The sequence below is a fragment of the Colobus angolensis genome, unplaced genomic scaffold (assembly GCF_000951035.1).
Source record: "Colobus angolensis palliatus isolate OR3802 unplaced genomic scaffold, Cang.pa_1.0 Scaffold8, whole genome shotgun sequence".
NCBI classification, from domain to species: domain Eukaryota; kingdom Metazoa; phylum Chordata; class Mammalia; order Primates; family Cercopithecidae; genus Colobus; species Colobus angolensis.
Window position 1 is genome coordinate 3,865,077 of NW_012121820.1, and position 22,058 is coordinate 3,887,134.

Sequence of the window (22,058 nt, forward strand, 5' to 3'; positions counted from 1 at the left end):
CATTTTAGCCACATACCAAAGAGCTGAAGCTAAAATGTGTATGACAATGTTCAGCTAAGACTGAAGCCTTGAAGCAAGAAATTCCACTCATTTTCCTAAGTGTTTATCTATTGGGAAGTTTAAATAATTTTTATTCATAGCTTTCAGTCATCAATGATGATTGAGACTTTGTTTTATATGTACACAACACGCACACATTTATTCTTCAAGTGACTGAAAGAATTTTAAGATACAAAGCATATGGAGAACTTTTTGTATCCCAAACTACATCGAGAATGATTATATTTGGAAGCAAATCTTTAGATATCGCACCAGTTAGCTATTGTTGCCTAACAAACATCCACAGCAACTCAGTGGCATACACCCATCAGCATTTATTTAACTCACGGGCCTGTGGGTCTGGCTCAGTGGGGCAGCTCAGCTCTGTCCATGAGTCTCTCATCCTCCTCTTGGGATCAGTGGGCTTGTCAGGCAAGTGGAAACACAAAGTTTCTCACGGCTTAGGCGTACAGTGGCTGTTCCTTCAATTCCACCTCATTCTATTGGCCAAAGCAAGTCCACGGCTGAGCATAAATTCAAAGGACAGGGAAAATACACTCTGGCTCTTGAATGGGAGGAACAGCAAAGTCACATGGTAAGGAGCGGAGAGTCTGGGATTGGTGAAGAACTGGGGCCAACAATGTGATCATTCTCAGCTGTGAACAGTCTTAACTGATACACGCTGTTCCTACTACTGACACCGTTTTGCTGATTAGCTATGAAGATTACCTGTGTGACCTAGAATTAGTGACTTCACACACAGGGATGCCATGAGTGGCCCTGAAGTAGGTATTTTGGGCCACAGAGTAGTTTTGGGCATGTCCTGAGGCTGGAGATAGACACTAGTCATTCCCGGGTGTTTGGCAGCAGTGGGAGCCCAGGCCTACTGGCCCCTCTGTCTTGGCCCGGGCCGTGTCCCTGGCAGAGACGAGTCAGCTCTGCCCTCATAATGACATAACAGGGGCCCTTCTCCTTGCAGGGGAATATGGGTCCCGCTGCTTTCTGGCTCCTGCTCTTCCTTCTCAAGAATCCTGAAGCCCTGGCTGCTGTCCGCGGAGAGCTCGAGAGTATCCTTTGGCAAGCAGAGCAGCCTGTCTCGCAGATGACCACCCTCCCACAGAAGGTTCTAGATGGCACACCTGTGCTTGGTGAGATGGTCACACCCTCCAAGATAGCCCCTAAGACTGCGTCATCATGGACCCCCAAAATCCTCCCCAACATGGGCTCCTGTCTTCCAGAGTCCATCAGTGTCCTCCAACCTAGGGTCTCCCTGAGCCTCCTATCTTCACACACCTGGCATCTCCATACACCAGTCTCAGCTAGGGGTCAAGTGACAGAAAACCTAACTTCAATTGACTGAGGTGAAAAGGTACTTTGAGACATGTCACTAAAAAGTCCAAAGGGCTGGCTTCAGGCACAGGTGGATCCAGGCACTTTAACAATACTGTCAGGACTACTCAGTTCCTCTCCACCTGTCATCCCACTGGGCTGACCCCAGTCTCAGGCTGGCAGTAGCTGTTGGCAGCTCAAGGCTGACTTCCTCCTGGCTTTGTGAGACTCTGCATCTCTTACAATGTTCCCACCAAGAGTCCCCAGACTGTATCTCATTGGCTTTCTTTGGGTCATGTGTCCATCCTGAACCAATCACAGGGCTCAGAGGGATGCTGTGATTGGCCAGTCACAGCCTCATCCCAGGAGTTGAGCATAGAATCAGCAGTCTAACCCCTGAGAGTGAGAGAGGGGTGGACCCTAGAGGAAAACCAGGGGCCCGTTTTCAGAAGAGAAATATATGCCGGGAAGGCAGGAACAGAGATTGATGGCCCTACTCTCTCCCCAGCCTTCTGATATCTCCCTAGCTCCCACTTTCCCTCACAACTTACCTTGGGGTCAGACCTGGATACCCTCATGTTCAAGGGTCTCTGAGGGACCACAGAGACCACATGTCATCAGTGTCCTTTTCCACCTTGCTGTGTGACTATGTGGACGAGGCAGGCACCCTCTCTGAGCCTCTTCATCTTCCTCTGTAAAATAAGAGTTGGGGGTGGCATATGAGCAGGTGAAGGGATAGCCTGCTGACCCTTCCTTGCACCTGCCCTATGCAGACAGCGTGCTGAGTGAGAGCCTCAGGCTTACAGCTGCCCCCTTCATCACGCGCGAGGTTGTGGTGGACCTGGCCATGCCCATGGCAGATGGGCGAGAATTCAACCTGCGACGTGGTGACCGCCTTCTCCTCTTCCCCTTCCTGAGCCCCCAGAGAGACCCAGAAATCTACACAGACCCAGAGGTAAATGGCAGGGGCGCCTGGTCATATGGGGTCTGTGGGAGGAAAATCAGTGACTTTGGGATGAGCCAGATCTGAGTGGCAGCCTGGCTCTGCTCTTTGTTTGCTATGTGACATGGCCTAGATTGCTTCACCTCTCTGTGTTTGCTTCCTCACCTGTGAAATGGACCTCGTCATAGCACCTGCCTCGTAAGATTGATAGGAAGATTAAATGGGATCATGCAGAAGCAGATATTGATGGCCCCACTCTCTCCCCAGCCTTCTGATATCTCTCTGGCTCCTACCTTTTTTCACAGCTTCTCTTGGAGGCAGACCCAGATCCCCTCATGTTCAAGGGTCTCTGAGGAACGGTAGGACATGAGGGGATATTCATTCACACTGAGTGCTTTGTGATAGCTGAGCCATTTTCCTTATTTCAGAATGTTATAGTGTCAGTTTCTCAACACTTTTCCCTCTCCCCAGACTTTGAGAAGAAGTAAACTTTCATGATTGCTAACAGATTGGGTGCTTACTGTGTGTCAGACCCTAAACTACATGCTCACCCATCCATCCATTCATTCATCTATCTACCCATCTACTCATGCATCTGTCTATCCATTTATTCATCCACCCAGCCACACACTCACCTATTTACCTATCCATTCATCTATCCATCTACCCATCCATTCATCCATCCACCCACCCAGTTTACCCTTTCGTTCACCCATCTACCCATTTATTTATCCATCCAGCCACCCATCCACTCATCTATCCATCCAGCCACCCATCTACCCATGCATCCATCCATCCATGCATCCATCCATCCATCCATCCATCCATCCATCCATCCATCCACACACTCGCCCATCTACCCATCCATTAATCCATCCACCCATCCGCCCACCTATCCATCCATCCACCCACCAAGCTACTCTTTCATCCACCCACCTACCCATGAATCCATCCATCTGTCCACCCATCTATCCATCCATCTGTCCATTCATCCATCTACTCATTCATCCATTCATCCACCCACCCATTCATCCATTTATCCACCCATCCATTCTTCCATCCACCCACTCACTCATATGTCCGTCCACCCATTCTTCTACTTATCCACCCGTCCACCCATCTACTCATCCATCCATCCATTTGTCCATTCATCCATGTATTCATCCATCCACCCATCCACCCATCAATCTACCCATTCATTCACCTATCTACCCATCCGTCCATCCACCCCATCTACCCATCCATCCATCCATCCCTCCATTCATCCATCTTTCCATCCAAGTTTCCATCTCTTAATCTATCCACTGGTTCATTCACCTATCCTTCCACCCATCTTTCAGTCAGCAGCTACTACATGCCAAGCTCTGTGCTCAGGTACAACCTTGCCTTACCACTGTGCAGTGTAACCAAAGGAAATTGGCATTTTCTTTTTAAAATATTTTAATTTCTTTTATTTTACATTACAAAAGTAATATATATCATAGAGTATAAAGAAATACAGAGAAATATATACTTTAATGTAAAAAATATATATTTCCCTTCTTCTCCAGTTCTACAGAGTTCTCTAACCACGGTTTGGAGTGTGCCTTGTGAATTGTTTTCATGGCTTTACAGGCATACACACAACACATTCACAGACCATGAAAAGACTGGTGTGTGTATAGGATCATACAATATATACTATTCTGAAACTTGCTTTTTTCACTCAACAACCAATTGTAGAAATTCTTTCCATGTCAGTACACACAAACCTTTCGCCATAATTTTTTAACCAATCCCCTATCAATTGACCTGTATAGGGTTTCCAGATTTTCCCTCCTATAAACATGACTGCCATGAACATCCTCGTACATTTTTCTTGGGGTGGGCTTGTTCTGGGAATAGGGTCAGAAGAGGACCTTCTTCCTATTTCAGGTATTTAAATACAACCGATTCCTGAACCCTGACGGATCAGAGAAGAAAGACTTTTACAAGGATGGGAAACGGCTGAAGAATTACAACATGCCCTGGGGAGCGGGGCACAATCACTGCCTGGGGAGGAGTTACGCAGTCAACAGCATCAAACAGTGAGTGGGGCCCAGGGCGGGTCCAGGGTGGCTCCTGATCCCCTGGTTGATACGCGCCCTTCTCTCCTGGGACTGAAGGCTCGGCCAGGAGAATGATTTGGCAGAGGCTCCACACGGACAGCCCGTGAGCCATCTCTTATTTGTGGTTTCACAACTGTGTGCTTTAAATCAGAAGAGCTCATGTAAAAAAGCCAGATTTCGGATTTCTTTTGGAAATAATCAGATCTGGCAGCAGGTTCTTCCCTCCAAGACTGGTGTCCGGATTCCAAATACTGGACATTCCTTTCAGCTGACCGTAGCTGTCCGTCTGCAGCTGCTGCTGCGTGTTCAGAACTTCGTGTTAGGAACTGGCTGAACTTCACTGTTCCCAGTTGGTTATTTTAATGCCTGTGGGGCCGAAAGTCTCATAAATTATCTCCTTTGAACCCCAGGAGCTTTGGCCACCAGGATCACAAACAGATTGGACCGGGGTTATGACATTTGCCCTGTCCTCCGTCCAGCCCCTGTGCAATCATAAGCTGGGTTACCTTCTGAGCCTCTGTTTCCTCAACTGTAAAATGAGGGTTCTGATTATAACTACATCCCAGGAGTGTCAGGATAAATGAGCTGGATCTTTCTAAGTTCTTAGCCCACTGCCTGGCTCATTGCAGGCATTTGAAAAAATGTTAATTATCGTAATTATTAATATTATTAATATGCATGCATTATGCTAAGTGAATGGGCATGTTACATTGACCTTTGGCCTCAGTTTCCTCAAGAAAATGGAGTTGATTATGAGCATAATACAGCTCATATGCATTCCTAAAAACCACCTTGCTGTATGAAATCATGCAACAAAAACTGCAGGAATTCACGCCTGTAATCCCAGCACTTTGGGAGGCCGAGGTGGGTGGATCATTTGAGGCCAGGAGTTTGAGACCAGCCTAGCCAACATGGTGAAACCCTGTCTCTACTAAAAATACAAAGATCAGCTGGGCGTGGCGGAGCATGCCTGTAATCTCAGCTACTCAGGAGGCTGAGGCAGGAAAATCTCTTGAACCTGGGAGGCGGAGGTTGCAGTGAGCCAAGATCGCACCATTGCACTCCAGCCTGGGCGACAGAGTGAGATTCTGTCTCAAAAAAAAAAAAAGGAAAAGAAAAACCTGCAGGGATTAGGGGAAGAGGGGGACTGGGGCCCAACTCTCAAAAACCTCATCAGTGACACATTAAAAATAAAAAAAGAAAGAAGAACCCAGTAAAAAATGGTAGTAAAGTTTTATACATGTTCATGGCTAAGAACTATATAAGTGCTGTAATAATTGTGTCTGTAGATCGATGCTTAGTTGTGTGCGCGTGTATATGTTTTATGGATTTCTGCACAGCCAGGTTCAGCGGGATGCAGTTTTTTGTATTTATTTCATGCTTCTCACAAGTGAAATTGCACATGAGCAAATGTGGAACTTGTATTATATTCAAATGGTGCCCTAATATATCAATCCTATTGGAACAAATTCACCTGTTCAAAACAAGTGTTAGAGCAGAACCGATTGACGTTCCTACCTCATCAACTTTTTGGACAGATGTGAAGAGATAGCGGGTACTAAATGCTTAGCTGGTGCCTAGCGCACAGTGTTCCAATAAATTAGCTAATTTGTTGTTATTTTTATCTCACTGAATTGTCATGACAACCCTGCTGGTCCATCTAAAACTGAGTCTAGACAGGTCAGATCATTTGCCGTGTTCCCAGGAAGTGGAGGTGCCGGGGTTCAAATCCAGGGGTGGGCACAAAACTGCCGTCCCATAGAAACTCACCCTCTAGTATCCTACAGCCTCAGAGCTGGAAGAGACTCAACTTGCCTTTCCCCTCTTTGACCAGATGGGAGAACCGAGACCCAGAGTGGGAAAGAACTTGGCGAGGGCCACATTCCCATAAGCGGCACAGCCCAGATCTTCTGTCCAGAGTGTTAACCCCCCTCTCTCCTCCTCTGCCCTCTTCTTCACTCCTTCAGTGAGAAAGAAGAATCCCCGCCATGTGCTCAGTCCTGCATTGGGCACCTGGGTTGGGGTAGGGGATAGTGGTGGGAAAAGAGTTATGAGACATTCTCCTGACCCTTACGAACATGGGCATTGTAAGATGAGGCAGGGAGGCAGCAACCGTTGACATCCGTAGGGCTGGCTCTATGTTTATGGGGGCACTGATTACATCATAGGCATGGCAGCTTCGAATGTTTAGTATGACAGTTTTCTCAGAAGATGGCAGTAGAGAGCGCTTGTTCTTGCAAAGTTGGTCTATTTAGGACAATTTTCTCGGAGATGGCAGTAAAATGTCTTGAGAGAGCGATGCCTGTTTCTAATCTCACAGAGACATCTAAGGGTTAGCAGCAGCCCTGGCCAAGATAGACAGTGAGGGTTCCAGGAGTTTGGAGAAAGGCGGGGAAGGGCGTGGACTGGAGGATCCAGAGGAGTTGCTGTATTAATCAGCATAGGCTTAGCTCTGCACCTGCCGAGTCTCAGTGGCTTTTACCAACAGAGGTGTAGTTCTACTCACACGGTATCAGCTGTGGGTTTGGGGGGCTTCCCCACTCTGTGCAGAGACTCGGGCCAGGCTCTTTCCCTCTTTCAGCTCCGCCACGTCAACATGAAGCCTGCATGGCTGCCAGGCAGGGGGGACAGCTGGAGAGCCACACGCTGGCTCGTGAATGCTTTGACACAGGAGTGGCACAGGCCACTTCTGCACACAGCCCATTCACCAGAACTCATCCATGGGTCTGCCTAACCTTACAGGGGGCTGGCAAATGTGGTGAGCAGCAAATGCATTTGTTCAACTTCCTCACGCCTCTCTTCTTCTCCTTTTTCCCAAAGTTGGTGTCAGACTTAGGAGGCAGCCATGGCTCCCCTACCTTATTCCCAATAATTCCCCGCTCTACTCCTCTCCTTCACACCTTCCATGCCATCTCTCTGCAGATTTGTGTTCCTCGTGCTGGTGCACTTGGACCTGGAGCTGATCAGCGCGGATGTGGAGATCCCTGAGTTTGACCTCAGCAGGTATGGCTTCGGTCTGATGCAGCCAGAACATGACGTGCCCATCCGCTACCGCATCCGCCCATGACAGGGAGCAGATGGATCCACGTGCTCGCCTCTGCTCAGCCTGCCCCAGCCTCCCAGCTTTCTGTGTGCACAGTTGGCTTGGGTGCAGGTGCTAGCATTACCACTTCCCTGCTTTTCTCCCAGAAGACTGGGTCCAGAGGAGGGAAACATTAAGAGAGGGTGAACAAAGAAAAGACATTGAAAGCTCTATGGATTATCCGCTGAAAAGTTCTTTCCAAAATCAGGCTTTGTCTGTTCCCAACTCACCTGGTTCCTCTCACCTCGTGATATCCACAAAAGCTATTCAGACAAAGCAGGACTAGGAATCCTCACTGCTCTGTCCCCAACTCCTGGAGGGGTCACCTTCCCAGTTCTTATCAGCTAGCATGGCCCAGGCCTTATCCAGTCAAAGCAGATGCTGGCCATAGAAAGGCCATTCAGGACCTAGCAGTCTGTCCACTGATGTCATTCAGCAGTCAGTCCCCCAATCATCCTTAAACCAGCTAAAGCCAAAGGAGTCCCTTAGAAGATCTGCTTCCCTGGGCGCCCCATTTGCCGGATTGCCTCACTGCTCACACTACCTGAGAAAATGCAGGAGAGCTTCCCCCAAGGCTGATACGTTCCCAGCACAGAACAGGGACACCCTCCAAACCCTGGGCTCTGAGGAGTGGAGTTCTCTGTTCTAGAGTGACAGGCACCAGATGGGATGGGCTTTCTCAGTATCAGTACTCAGGTAGGGAGCTAAGGAAGACACAGCCCAGACAAGATGGCTGGAAGGAGCCAGCCAGGACTCCTTAGGCACGTCAAGCTAAAAAAGAAGGTGCTGATTTCATGCATTCTAGTGCAGAAGCCCCAACTGTGGTCACGATCCAGTCTGCAGACGTGTTTTATTTGGACTGCACTTAAAGAAAATACCTTAGTTGTTATCATCTTCGGGAGAGTTCATTCAAAACGTCCAGCTTCTCTTGAAAACTTGGTTTATCTGACCACACTGGGCTCACATTCCCAAGGGTAACTCGTGGCCAGATCTGAATCACAGCTGCCTCCCTTACGTGGGACACGTGCTCTCAGCTTCACCAGGGTTCTGACCGGGTCTGCTTCTGCATTCACAGCGCCTCCTGGCACTGAAGGCATCTGAGTGTGAGACCCTGTTCTAACTCTTAGAATTGACATTGTAAGAGGTGGTGGGGACCAGCTAATTGGTCCAACCCAGCCTGAGTGCACCACCCTTTGAACAAATGTATCAGTGATGAAAATCTGCCTTTGCCCCAGCTTTAGAACAAAAAGCCTAGACCAGACACAGTGGCTCACGCCTATAATCCCAGCACTTTGGGAGGCCGAGGTGGGCGGATCACTTGAGGTCGGGAGTTCAAGACCAGCCTGGCCAACACGGTGAAACCCCGTCTCTACTAAACATACAGAAATTAGCCGGGTGTGGTGGCAGGCGCCTGTAATCCCAGCTACTCAGGAGGCTGACGCACTAGAATTGCTTGAACCTAGGAGGGGGAGGTTGCAGTGAGCTGAGACTGTGCCACGACACTCCAGCCTGGGCAACTGAGCAAGACTCTGTCTCAATTAATTAATTAATTAATTAATTAAAATAAAAAACAGCTTAAAGAGAAAAATGGCCTGCAAACATTTTTTTTTATGATCCTAGTTTTATTACTATAAGGTCCTGTCTGTTGAGGCCCTTTAAATGCCTGCAATAGGCCCCACAGACAGTATTTCTACTCCTCACAGCATCTCTGTAAGAGAAGGAGGGTTGTGCCCACTTCATAGATGAGAAAACTGAGAGGTGAGATGACTTGCCTGGGGCCACATAATTCATAAGCTGTAGAACTCAGCAGGCCGATTCACTGTCCCAGGAGCAAATGCTAGATAGGCAACTCCTGTTCCTTGGGCTCAAGGGGGCTGGTGATGGTGCAATTCTTTCTGGCTTCAGAGAGCTGACAGAGCCAGAGGCACCTAAACATGGGCACATATCGTAAGACACATAATGAGCTTTAGCTGGAGGAAGAGAAAAGAACCCTAGACCTCTGAATGTCCCAGAGGCTTGTCTCTTCTCAGAGGAGCACTGGGGTTTGGGGGCTTCCCTGGGCCTCAACCTCCAGGCACCCCCAGGATTCCCAGAGAGACACTGTGATTGGCAGGAGGCGGGATATCCCCAGGGAAACCCATCTTCACGCCTGGGTGACCCCCACTGCCGCCTCCTTCTTAACTCTGCGGGAAATCAGAGCTGGCGGCCTCCAGTGGGAGGACAGAGCTGGTTTCCCTGGCAACCCTCAGTTACCTCATCATGGCTGGGAAGGGAAGGAAGCAAGCTGGCAGAAATAGCTATGGAAGGTCTTGCGCAGGCTGCAACCCTGGTGTGCTGGGGGAAAACCCTTATGACTCCCCCCTTCCAAATCAGGCTGGGTTGTCACTGAGACTAGATTCTCACCTGCCTTCAAAGAAGGGCCAATCCCCTTTAAAGGTCACACCTCCTTGGAGCCACAGTCATTAGTGAATTACACTCAAGGAAAAGACGTGCTCCCACCAGGCAGCTCCAGCTGTTACCTGAGATACTGAAGTGCAGCTCAGGAGACGATGATTTAAACCTACCCTTGTTTTAATCGTTCTTTTTCTTTTTTTTTCCTAAAAAAAAAAGAAGCTATAAAGAAAAGAGGGAGAGATGAGTGGGTTAGCCACCTGCTACATGCTAGTTAGGAAGGTACCTGGATGCCATTGCATTTCTTCATCCCTTGCTTAAGAATCAAAATTGCTGGACATATGTTAGGAATACTCTTTCTTTCTTTCTTTCTTTCTTTCTTTCTTTCTTTCTTTCTTTTCTTTTCTTTTCTTTCTTTCTTTTTTAAGCTCAGTGGCAAGAATGAAATACTCTTTTTTTTTTTCTTTTTTTTTGAGACAGAGTCTTGCTCTGCCGCCCAGGCTGGAGTGCAGTGGACTGATCTCGGCTCACTGCAAGCTCTGCCTCCCGGGTTCACGCCATTCTCCTGCCTCAGACTCCCGAGTAGCTGGGACTACAGGTGCCCGCCACCATGCCTGGCTAATTTTTGTAGTTTTAGTAGAGATGGGGTTTCACCATATTAGCCAGGATGGTCTCAATCTCCTGACCTTGTGATCCGCCCACCTGGGTCTTCCAAAGTGCTGGGATTACAGGTGTGAGCCACCGCGCCCGGCCAAGAATAAAATACTCTTAAGCTGACCTAATGAAGTGTTTCCTTACCACTGTGATTATTATTACTATTATTTGCTATATTTTAATATTGTTGTTTACCAAATATTCTCCTTTAAACAGACTCGCTTTTTAAACTTCATTTTTAAAAGGAACCTTTTTTCCCCAATTGCTGCCTATAGTAGATAACATGTATCACTCACTGCCAAAAATATAAAGTGACCATAAAAAAGAAAAATAAATTCACTGGGGAGGGGTGCTTCATGCTGGTGTGGCCAAGGCTGAGAGCTATCTCTTCTCTGTTACAAAACGAGATAAGCAAGTGTTAGCATTGCCTTAAGGTCAACTGGCATCTCCCTGAACTTCTCCAGGGACAGAAGGAAGAGTAAGTTGCTCATCACATGGGCCACCAGGGCCATCTCCTCCCACCAGTGGCCCCCACTCACAGGGAGCTGGCAATGTCCTACCTGCCTGTTCCCCAGATGGAGAAACAGGCTCTGAGAGTTCCCAGGTCTTGCCCAAAGTCATTGATTTTGATGATGAAAAAGAATAAACACAGTGTTTCCTGAGTAGCAGTGATTGTTATGCCTTGCTATTTTAATAAAGATTCTATTTTCGTATAACATTGTCAAGTGGAAACATGCCGAAATCTATTAAACCATCCTTGTTTGTGGAACTGCCTCTGAGTGTGATTCTGATGGAGGGCATTGGCTGTGCCTGGAATGGTGAGGTCAGCTCCTGGGACAGGAGAGCACAGAGCATCTACTCTGTCCCTTGCTGTGGGCCCAGGCCTCTCACAGATAGAATTGAGTCACACCTTTACCCACCCTCCAAAGCATAGATGAGTATCCCCGTTTTTATAGAGGAAGAGACTGAGGGTCAGAGAGGTGAAGTGGTTTGCCCAAGAACATGTGGATAAGAAGTAGCAGACCTGGGATTCAAATGCAGGCCCCTCTGCTGCCTGAGACGTGTTCAGGATCTTTCTTTCAGTGATCCTCCTGCTGGCAGCAGAGGGATTGGGTACCCATTAGAGCAGGGGTCCACAACCCCTGGGCCACGGATCAGTGCAGGTCCTTGGCCTATTAGGAACTGGGGTCCACAACAGGAGGTGAATGGCGAGCGAGTGAGCAAAGCTTCATGTATATTTACAGCCGCTCCCCATTGCTCACATTACTGCCTGAGCTCCACCTCCTGTCAGATCAGTGGCGCCATTCGATTCTCATAGGAGGGCGAACCCTGTGGTGAACTGCACAGGCGAGGAATCTAGGTTGTGCCCTCCTTATGAGAATCTAATGCCTGATCATCTATCACTGTCTCCCATCACCCCCAGATAGGACCATCTAGTCGCAGGAAAACAAGCTGAGGCTCCCACTGATTCCACATTACAGTGAGTTGTATAATTAGCTCACTATTTCAAACAATGTAATAATAATATAAATAAAGTGCACAATAAACGTAATGTACTTGAACCATCCTGAAACGACACTCCCACCCCCACCCCTGGGTCCGTGGAAAAATTGTCTTCTATGAAATCAGTCCCCGGTGCCAAAAAGATTGGGGACCGCTGCATTAGAGGCCTTTGGGGCAGACCCTGGTAACAAGCAGACAACACAAAAGCTCTCTTTAAAATTCACTGGGTGTTCTCCATCCTTCCCCAGAATGCATGCATTCATTTTAATATAAAAAGAAGGGGTGACATGGATTAAATAAGCCTTGGGATAAATAAAAAGGGAAATTTGTTTTTTTCTCTCAAATCTTTGTATAGAAATAATATCCTAGGGCAGATGTGCCTCATGTCAGTTTCCTCATCTGTGAGGAGGTCATGGAGGTGCATCAGGTGGGATGGGATTTGGCAGTGAATGACAGACTTCTCAAAGCAACATAGCAACATGTTATACATTAACACACTTTCATTCAAGACCCCAGACTTTTTTTTTTTTTTGAGATGGAGTCTTGCTCTGTCTCCCAGGCTGAAGTGCAGTGGCGTGATCGCAGCTCACTGCAACCTCTGCCTCCCAGGTTCAAGCAATTCTGCTACCTCAGCCTCCTGAGTAGCTGGGATTATGGGCATGCACCACCACACCCAGCTAATTTTTGTATTTTTAGTAGACATGGGGTTTCACCATGTTGGCCAGGCTGGTCTTGAATTCCTGACTTCAGGTGATCTGCCCACCTCAGCCTCCCAAAGTGCTGGGATTACAGGCATGAGCCACCATGCCCAGCCACATTTTTTTTTCTCTCTCAAGCAGATACAGGAGGCCAGAGGTGGTGTGGCATCTCCACAATCATGAGGTCCCTCCTTTCTGGACCCTCTAGCATCTGTAACCAGTGGTTTCCACCTCAAGGGCCAATATGGCTGCTTGAGCTCCGGCCATTTTGTCCACATTCCACCCAGCAGGAAGGAGGATGAAGCAAAGAAGAGAAAAATCTCCTGCATTCATCCCATTGGTCAGAACTCAATCACATGACCACATCTTTGCTGGACAGACAGGAGGTTGGGAAATGTAGTCTTTCTCTTCAAGACATCAGTATGTGCCCTCAGCGGGGTACCATACCCCAGTTTGAGATGTGCTGCATTATGCTCTCTTGTTTACCAGTCATGGTCTGAGTCATGGCAGGGCCAGAGGGACAGGGCTTGGCTTCCCTGAGCCACTGACCCAGCCTTTGTTATAGCCTGAGTCCTAGTGATCTGCAGCTCCAAGACTTTGGCCTTTCATACCCTTGTACCATTAAAGTCAACAGAAAGACCTAGCATTTGATTTTGCCAGGTAAGGACATTAAGAAATACATTTACTCCTACTGTCAGCTTATGAAAGGATATTTTAATACCCCTAAAGCAGAAAGGTAGGTTTCATATTGGAATTAACACAACCACTCACTCAAAAGTCTATATTGAATATCCCAAAAGGGGGAAACAACCCAGATGTCCACCAACTGATAAATGGATAAGCAAAATGTGATGTATCCCCCATTCCAATGGAATAATATTTGTCAGTAAAAAGGAATCAAGTACTGACATATGCTACAACACAAATGAGCCTTGAAAACATTATGCTAAGTGAAAGAAGCCAGTCATGAAAGGCCACTTATTATAGGACTGAATGTATATGAAATGTCCAGAACAGGCAAATCTATAGAGACATGAAGCGGGCTAGTGATTTCTAGGGATGGGGAAATAGGGAGAAATAGGGAGTAACCACTGATGAAACCTACTAAAATGGATCACTGTGATGGTTGTGAAACTCTGTGAATGTACTAATAAAGGGGAATTTTTTTTTTTTTTTTTTTTTTTGAGACAGGGGTCACACTCTGTCACCCAGGCTGGAGTGCAGTGGTGTGATTTCAGTTCACTGCAATCTCTGCCTCCCAGGCTCCAGCTATCCTCCCACCTCAGCCTCCTGAGTAGCTGGGACTACAGGCGGGACTACAGGCCTGAGCCACCACACCTGCCTGGCTAATTTTTGTTTTTGTATATTTTTGTAGAGAGGGTGTTTTGCCATGTTGCCCAGGCTGATCTCAAACTCCTGGGCTCAAGTGATCCTCCCTCCTTGGTCTCACAAAGTGCTGGGATTATAGGTGTGAGCCACCATCCCTGGCCATGTGGACAAATTTTATGATATATCAATTATACCTCAAGAAAGCTGTTATACACTTGTTAAGTAAATATTTTGAACACCTCTTGTGGTACCAGGCACTGTTCTAGACAACAAGACCTGGCAGTAAGTAACACAGACCAAAAAAATGATACATCTCTGTCTTCATGGTGCTGACATTCTCATGGGAGAAACCATAAGAAATGAGGCAAATGAGTAAAATATAAAGCAGTTCAAATGGAGACAAGTGCTTTGGAGAAGAATAAAGGAGTCAGGAGATGGGAAGTGAGATTTTAAAGAGAGTGGGCAGGAATGGCCTCCCTGGGGGAGCTTTGAACGGAAACTCAATGGAAATGAGAGGAGCAAACCATCGGGGCATCTGAGGAAAGAATGTTCTGGAGAGATGCAATGGCAAATGTGAAGATGGGAAGCTCCGGGGTGGGTTCTAGGAGCAGGAGGGAGGCAGCGTGGCCAGCAACCATGGAAGGGTCTGGGTAGAGAAGGGCCATGATTTAACTTATATTCTAACAGGATCCATCTCACCGTCCATGCCGAGGGCTGGGAAGCTGGAGACCAGGGAGTAAGGTCTGTGGTAGTCCAGGACTGTGCTAGTCCAGGCAAGGTCTCCGCCCTCATAGATTTCACATTTGGGCAGCAGAGACCATCCAGTGAAGAAACAAATCAGCATAAATACAGTGTCAGGTGCTGAGGGGGACTCCGAAGACAAGCAAACAGCAGGAGGTGATGGATGCTGACATAGAGGTGGATGTGCCCGTGGCCTTGGAGGCAGTCAGGAAAAGTCTCCAGGCAGGTGGCGAGATGAGTTGAGGTCAAGATGAGAGATAGCAACTTTGTAAAGAACTAGGGGAAGAACATTCTAGGAGAAAGAGACTACAAATCCAAAGAACCCTAGAGAGGCAAGGGGTTCGGTGTGCTGGAGAAAGAGAGCATCCCAGGGAGGCTGAGGCTGAGTGAGGGGGTGGCAGGAGCTGCTCTGGGAGCAGACCTTGTCAGGAAGAGGAGGCTGGGCTTTATGCTAAGTTTTCTGGGAAGCCAAGAGAGAGTTTAAGTAGGAAAGTAAACCACCATCATCCTTTAAATGGAATCAATTTAGCTTTATACAAATCTCATTCCATTGTCCCTATTTTTCTCATTCATTCCGTGATGGACCAGTGAAAATGCAACCACATTATTGGTCTGGCATTTGGGAGTCATGGCCATCTGAGACATGGTTCAGAGGTGTGTGTCTGCAAGGACGGGAGGGCGATGAGTTGGGGAAGAACTGGCAGTGTGCTATCTTATTGCCCCAGGACCTTCCATGGAGCTTCACAGTGGCCTGGGAGAGACAAGGCAGGTGCACCCATGCTATAGTTAGGATGTTTGACCTTTGCAAACCTCATGTTGAAATTTGATACCCAATGTTGGAGGTGTGGTCTAATGGGAGGGGTTTGGTTCATGGGAGTTGATCCTTCATGAAAGGCCTGGTGCCCTCCCCATAGTAATAAGTGAGTTCTCACTGTAGTAGTTCCTGCAAGAGCTGATTGTTGAAAAGAGCCAGTGCCTCCCTTGTCTCTTTTTTGCTTCCTCTCTTGCCATGAGATCTCTGCATCCATGGGCTGCCCTTCCCCTTTCGCCATGAGTGGCAGCAGCCTGAGGCCCTCACCAGAAGCAGATGCCAGTGCCACATCTTGTACAGCCTGCAGAACATGGAGCCAAATAAGCCTCTTTTCTTTATAAATTACGCAGCCTTAGGTATTCCTTTATAGCAACACGAACGGACTGAGACAACTGACATTATGTCAACCTGGGAGAGTGACCTTTGGGGCATCTGGATCCTTGGAATGAACAGTCTGTACATGACTTTATTTCCGGTGTTCTGAGAGCTGACTACTGCAGAAGAGACACTAATTGATTGGCCAACTTCCTCACTAGAAGAAACCCTGGCTTTCTTCAGATATTAGGTAGCCTTGTGCTCAAAGAAAATGGGCCCAACCTCCAAATCAAGACAGGGCCAAGCCAAACATGGATATCAGGTTCCCCTTGCCAGTAACTGGGCTAGTGGTGGTCATGTAATCTAGTACTAACCAATGAGATGGCTGGGAAAATCAGTGGGGAGCTTCAGAAATACAGGAGATGTTCCTTCTTCCTCCCTCTCTGGGAGTTGTCATGTGAGAGGCTGAGCATGGCAGCCATTTTGTGATTATGTGGACAAGAGAACCTCACAGAAATCAAACAAGGACCCTGAGACAGCTAGGCTGCTGCTGGGACAGGTCCTGGCATCACACCTCCTTCTGGATTTTGTGTTAAATTAGACCAATAAATGTCATACCTTTTTTATACTTTACTTAGAAGCCACAGTGGACAAGAACTTGGGCTCTATGTGGACTTAAATCTCTGCTGAACCACTTAATACCAGGGTGATTTGGGGGCATTTCTCTGTGCCCCAGCTTCTTCACCTGTAAAATAGGATAATGGATAATAATATCATCTCCCTCGTAGGGTTCTTGTGAGCATTACATGAGTAAATATTGTCATTCATAGTCAGTGGAGGAGACGGAAAAATGAGTATTGTAGGTTAGTCTCATACAGTTTCACAGAGGAGAGAGATGTTAACTCAGCCTATGGGAGGCAGGGACAGTGATGCTGAATATGGGCTCTGAAAGGTAAATAGGAGTTCACTGTGTGGGGTAAAGAAGATGGCTGGGGTTGGAGAAACATTCTAAGCTGTGGAAATAGCAGGAGCAAGTCCCCTGTATCAGATATCTGGTGCTGTGTAACAAACAACTCCAAGATGTAGTGACTTAACACAAAACTATTTTATTATTTCTCATGGCTTTGTGGATTGGCGCTTTTGGTTTGCTTGTTTTTTGAGATGGAGTCTCACTCTGTTGCCCAGGCTGGAGTGCAGCAGTATGATCTTGGCTCACTGCAACCTCTGCCTCCTGGGTCCAAGCAGTTCTCCTGCCTCAGCCTCCTGAGTTGCTGGGATTACAGGTGCCTGCCACCATGCTCGGTTAATTGTTGTAATTTTTTTAGTAGAGACAGGGTTTCACCACATTGGTCAGGCTGGTCTCAAATTCCTGACCTCAGGTGATCCACCCATCTTAGCCTCCCAAAGTGCTGGGATTACAGGCATGAGCCACAGCGCCCAGTCAGGTTGGCACTTTCATTAGTTCTCATAAGAACTAATAGAACTAACAGAAAGAGAAGGGGGCTTATAGCTGGATGGTTCTGCTGCTGCTCTCACTTGGGGGTCTCTCCTGCAACTGCAGTCAGATGTTAGGTGAGGCTGGGACGTCCAGATGACTTCATTCATATGTCTGGTGCCTCGGTAGGGATGGCTGGAAGGCTTCATTCAGCTGTAACATTGGGAGGGCTGAGCCTCTGTCTCTTTCCATGTAATTGCAGGGCTTCTCACTTTCCATGTGGTTTTCCCACACAGTCCCTTCCAGCAGGGTAGCCTGGCTGCCTACATAGTGGTTCAGAGCTCCCAAGAGCACAAAAGCAGAAGCTTCCCGAACCTTTCAAGGCTTAGGCGTGGAACTGGCATTACTGCCACCACATTCCACTGGTAAATGCAAGTCACAAGGCCAAGCCCAGAGTCCATGTGGAAGTGAGCTCAGCAAAGCATGGATACTAAGGGCAGGTTCCCTGGGGACTGGCTATCACTAAGCCAGAGGTTGGAAAGGTTTTGCTGAAATGCAGGAATGTGGAAAGGAGTGGTGGGTAAGGAAACTGGAGAAACAGGGCAAGGGTCAGAAACTCATTTCTGTGCCCTACCATCCCCAAGCTTGTGAGAGAGGAGAGGCACCGAGGAAATCTGTGTTAAATGAATGAACGGCCTTTGCCTTATCTTGGGAGTTTGCCCTTTGTCTCTGGCAATGAGTCGTAAAGGCTTATAAATAGGGAGTGACATGGTCAGACCTGTGCCTTTAAAAGTCTACTCTAGTAGCTGGGGGGAGGTTGGATTGGAGGAAGGATAAGACTTGGGGAAAGATCAGAACAGAAGCAGATGAGATCAGGAATGGGTGGAAAGGGGCAATGGAGAGGCGGTAGGGGAGATATCAGTCCCCACAGGGCAGAAGAACTGGATTTTAATGAAACATTATCTTAGGAGGATCAGTTAATTAGCTCTTGATCTCTGAGGCTTTGATTTCTTCATTTTGCTGACTCACCTCCTTTCCATCGCATCTTGGAGTTCCCAGTCTCCTCTGTGGGAAAGAGATATTAGTTTCCCTCTAATTGCTCTGCTGGAAGCATGTGCCTCCATCCATCTCCACCGTATGGTGGAGTGGCTTGGTAGTGATGGCTGGAAGGCTGCATTCCGCTGTAACATTGGGAGGGCTGAGCCTCTGTCTCTTTCCATATAATTGCAGGGCTTCTCACTTTCCATGTGCATTTCATCATTGTTTGACCACAGACACTGGAAGTCAGTGACTTTGAAGGTCCAGGCCACAAAGAGGCTCACTGGACTCCACGCAGGCTTATCTGTCTTCCTCTGTGGGGACCCTCTGATGGCACCCACCTTTCCTCCCAGGGAGGGAGCCCAAAACAGCAAGCTAGGGATTAGCACAGAGCATTACTGCAAATGTTAGGTGGTAGATGGGTGGAGATGGCTGGGTGGGCAGGTAGATACATGGATAGATTAGAAGGATGGATGGATGGATGAGTGGGGAGTGAGTGGTGGATAGATGCATGACTATTTGGGGTGGATGAGGGAGTAGATGTGTGGTTGGGTGAATGGGCAGATAGATGGATGGGTGGAAAGACAGATGTGTATGGATGGGTGGATAGATGAATAAATAAATAGGTAGGTGGATGAGGAGGTAGAAAGATGGATAGTGGATAGAATATATGAATGAATTGAAAGAAAGATGGATGAGTAGGTGGGTGAATGAGTGAACAGATGAGTGATGGGTAGATGGATGGGTGGGTATGTAGTTGAATAATTTGGTTGCTGAGTATATGGATGGATGAGAGGATGATTAGGTTGATGGATAGGTGATAGGCAAAAGAAAGCAAGGAGAGATGGGTAAGTGTTTGGGTTGGTCAGAAAACTAGGCTCAGTCAGGCACACTGGGTACATACTTATAATTCCAGATTCTTGAGAGGCAGAGGTGGGAGGATCCTTTGAACCCAAGAGTGCAAGGCCAGCCTGGGCAACATAGACTCCATTTCTAGAATAAATTTTATTTAATTTAGAAAATGAAAATGAAGAAAGAAAAGAAAACCAAGTTCATCCACTTACCAGGAACTTGGGCCAGGAAACCCAGGGCTTAATAAAGACAATCAGGCTAGTGGAAAATAGAACAAGCACTAGAATCAGACATCTGTTCACTCAAGTATCATCTAACACCCAATAGGTCTCGTTTACATCAGAATATTCAGCCTGAGAGTGAAAGAGCTACAAAGAACCTTAAATGAGATCAGACACATGCAAAGCATTTAGAACAGGGCCTAGTATACGGGAAGCCCTCAATCAATGTTAGCTGATATTGTCGTTGTTAGCATTGCTACTACTCTTCCCTTAATGAGTACTTACTACTTTTAGGCAAGGTGCGAAACTCTTTACGTGCATTATCTTTTTACTTTTTTCAGCAACCCTGAGAGGAAGATTCCATCATTATCCCGTTTTTACTCGTGATTATGATTATTATTTTGGGGTGTGACAAAAGAGAGGTGGGTGAGAAGAATGGAGTCCAAGCTGATGGAAAACTCCCTCAGGCTGCTGGTGCTTTGTCTGGCAGGGCCACGGCAAAGACCGGTTGTCCTGAGTGACATCCACTCAGAGATGTAATGATTTTCCTTGAGGCTTCGGGTACTCCTATAACCACCCTCATAAAGCAATTATTCTTACCCAGGAATTCATGGGGGAAGGGGGATTAATTAGCCTTGCTCAGTGCCCAGATGTGACAAAAAACTTGAGTAGAACACTCAGTGGGATTATAAATAAATGATGACAGGTATTATGGAGTCCAAGAGAAAGAAAAAAACTTGACTTCAAGTGAACACGTCTCTTGCCAGCACCTTTTAAAGGCAATATTGCTTGTATTTACCTGGACAAATTGGGTTGATTTGACCTCACTCAGCCTCTAAGAAAAATCTCAACACTTCTCAGCAGAGGATGCCTGCAGAGAGGATTGAGCAGAAAACATTTTGAGAGGGCATTGGCCTGGGAGTCAGGTGCTGGGGTGTTGGTACTTGCCTGCCCACTCACTGGCTGACCACTGGGATCCTGTTCTCCTAAATCAGCTTTTTATTTCCCTATCTTTAAATGAGATGGCTGTACTTGAGATATTTTATTTTATTCTTATTTTTTTGAGACAGAGTCTTGTTCTGTCGCCCAGGCAGGGCTACAGTGGTGCAATTTCCACTCACTACAATCTCAGCCTCCTGGGCTCAAGCGATCCTCCCACCTCAGCCTTCCAAGTAGCTGGGACTACAGGCACATACCACCATACCTGACTAATTTCTGATTTTTTGTAGAGATGGTGTTTCACCATATTGCCCAGGGCTTAATAAAAAGTGGGCTCAGCCATCTGCTCACTTTGGCCTCCCGAAGTGTTGGGATTACAGATGTGTGCCACCACAACCGGCCTGTACTTGAGATATCACTGGGATGGGGTGTCCCTTCTCTATAGAATATTCTGCTTTTTATTACTCTTTTTGCCTCGTTTCCTATAAATAAATAAATAAATGTGTGTGTGTATATATATATGTGTGTGTGTGTGTGTGTGTGTGTATATAGATTAGATTACAACTGGATGAGTGCGGTGGCTCATGCCTGCAATCCCAGCACTTTGGGAGGCTGAGGTAAGCAGATTTCTTGAGCCTAGGAGTTTAAGACCAGCCTGGGCAATATGGTGAAACTGCATCTCTATTATTATAAAAATGCAAAAATTTTCCAGGCATGGTGGTGCATGCCTGTGATCCCAGCTACTCAGGAGGCTGAGATGGGAGGATTGCTTGAGCCCAGGAGGTCGAGGCTGCAGTGAGCCATGATGGTGTCACTGTACTCCAGCCTGGGTGACAGAGTGAAACCCTGTATCAGGGGGAAAAAAAAAAAGTAGATTATAACCTTCTGGTAAGTGGAAAGAGGATTATATCAGTTGGGCTTTTTTGGATATAGATGACACAATGACAACCCAACTCTGCTTAGGTAAAAAGAATTTACGAGCGCACATAACTGGAAAATCCAGGGTGCCCAACTTTCCCCTATAATGGCTTTATTTCTAGGTAGTCTCTCCTCTTATGAGGGCAGAAAATTGTTAGAAATGAAGGCTGTGTGCCTTCAAATAACTTACAGTCTTTTCATTCAGAAAATGAAAATTCTAAATCAGGCACTGTGCAGCATCTGGGGAAACAGAGAGAGGCAACACTACCTCTTTGGAGTCCCTTGGCCTTTGCATGCAAGAAGCATGGACTCAAATTTATACCAGGACCAGGCAGGTAACATAAATAAGAAGAGTGAGGCCGGGCGCAGTGGCTCATGCCTGTAATCCCAGCACTTTGGGAGAACAAGGAGGGTGGATCAATTGAGGTCAGGAGTTCGAGAACAGCCTGGCCAACATGGTAAAATCCCGTCTCTACTAAAAATACAAAATTAGCCAGGCTTGGGGGCATGTGCCTGTAATCCCAGATACTTGGGAGGATAAGACAGGAGAAGCACTTGAGCCCAGGAGGTGGAGGTTGCAGTGAACTGAGATCACACCACTGCACTCCAGCCTGGGCGACAGAATAAGACTCCATCTCAAAAAAAAAAGAAAAAAGAAAAAAAAATAGAAAAAAAAGAAAAGTGACTTGAGTGAGGGGCTTTAGGGAGAGGTGGAGACTGTAGCAAACAGGAG

At 47.1% G+C, this 22,058-nt stretch overlaps 2 protein-coding genes across 2 annotated transcripts in view; both read left to right on the forward strand.

Annotated features, from left to right (window-relative positions):
* PTGIS (prostaglandin I2 (prostacyclin) synthase) overlaps nucleotides 1-8,626 on the forward strand; it is a 44,054-nt gene extending 35,428 nt beyond the window's left edge. The window contains exons 6-9 of the mRNA XM_011929187.1: nucleotides 1,019-1,187; nucleotides 2,142-2,323; nucleotides 4,226-4,377; nucleotides 7,321-8,626. Coding sequence (XP_011784577.1) covers nucleotides 1,019-1,187; nucleotides 2,142-2,323; nucleotides 4,226-4,377; nucleotides 7,321-7,465 — 648 coding nt within the window. The 3' untranslated portion in view covers nucleotides 7,466-8,626. The remainder of the gene's footprint in view (nucleotides 1-1,018; nucleotides 1,188-2,141; nucleotides 2,324-4,225; nucleotides 4,378-7,320) is intronic.
* Nucleotides 8,627-11,258: 2,632 nt separating this feature from the next.
* KCNB1 (potassium channel, voltage gated Shab related subfamily B, member 1) overlaps nucleotides 11,259-22,058 on the forward strand; it is a 134,699-nt gene continuing 123,899 nt past the window's right edge. Inside the window, exon 1 of the mRNA XM_011929188.1 lies at nucleotides 11,259-11,343. Within this exon, the coding sequence (XP_011784578.1) occupies nucleotides 11,259-11,343 (85 nt within the window). The remainder of the gene's footprint in view (nucleotides 11,344-22,058) is intronic.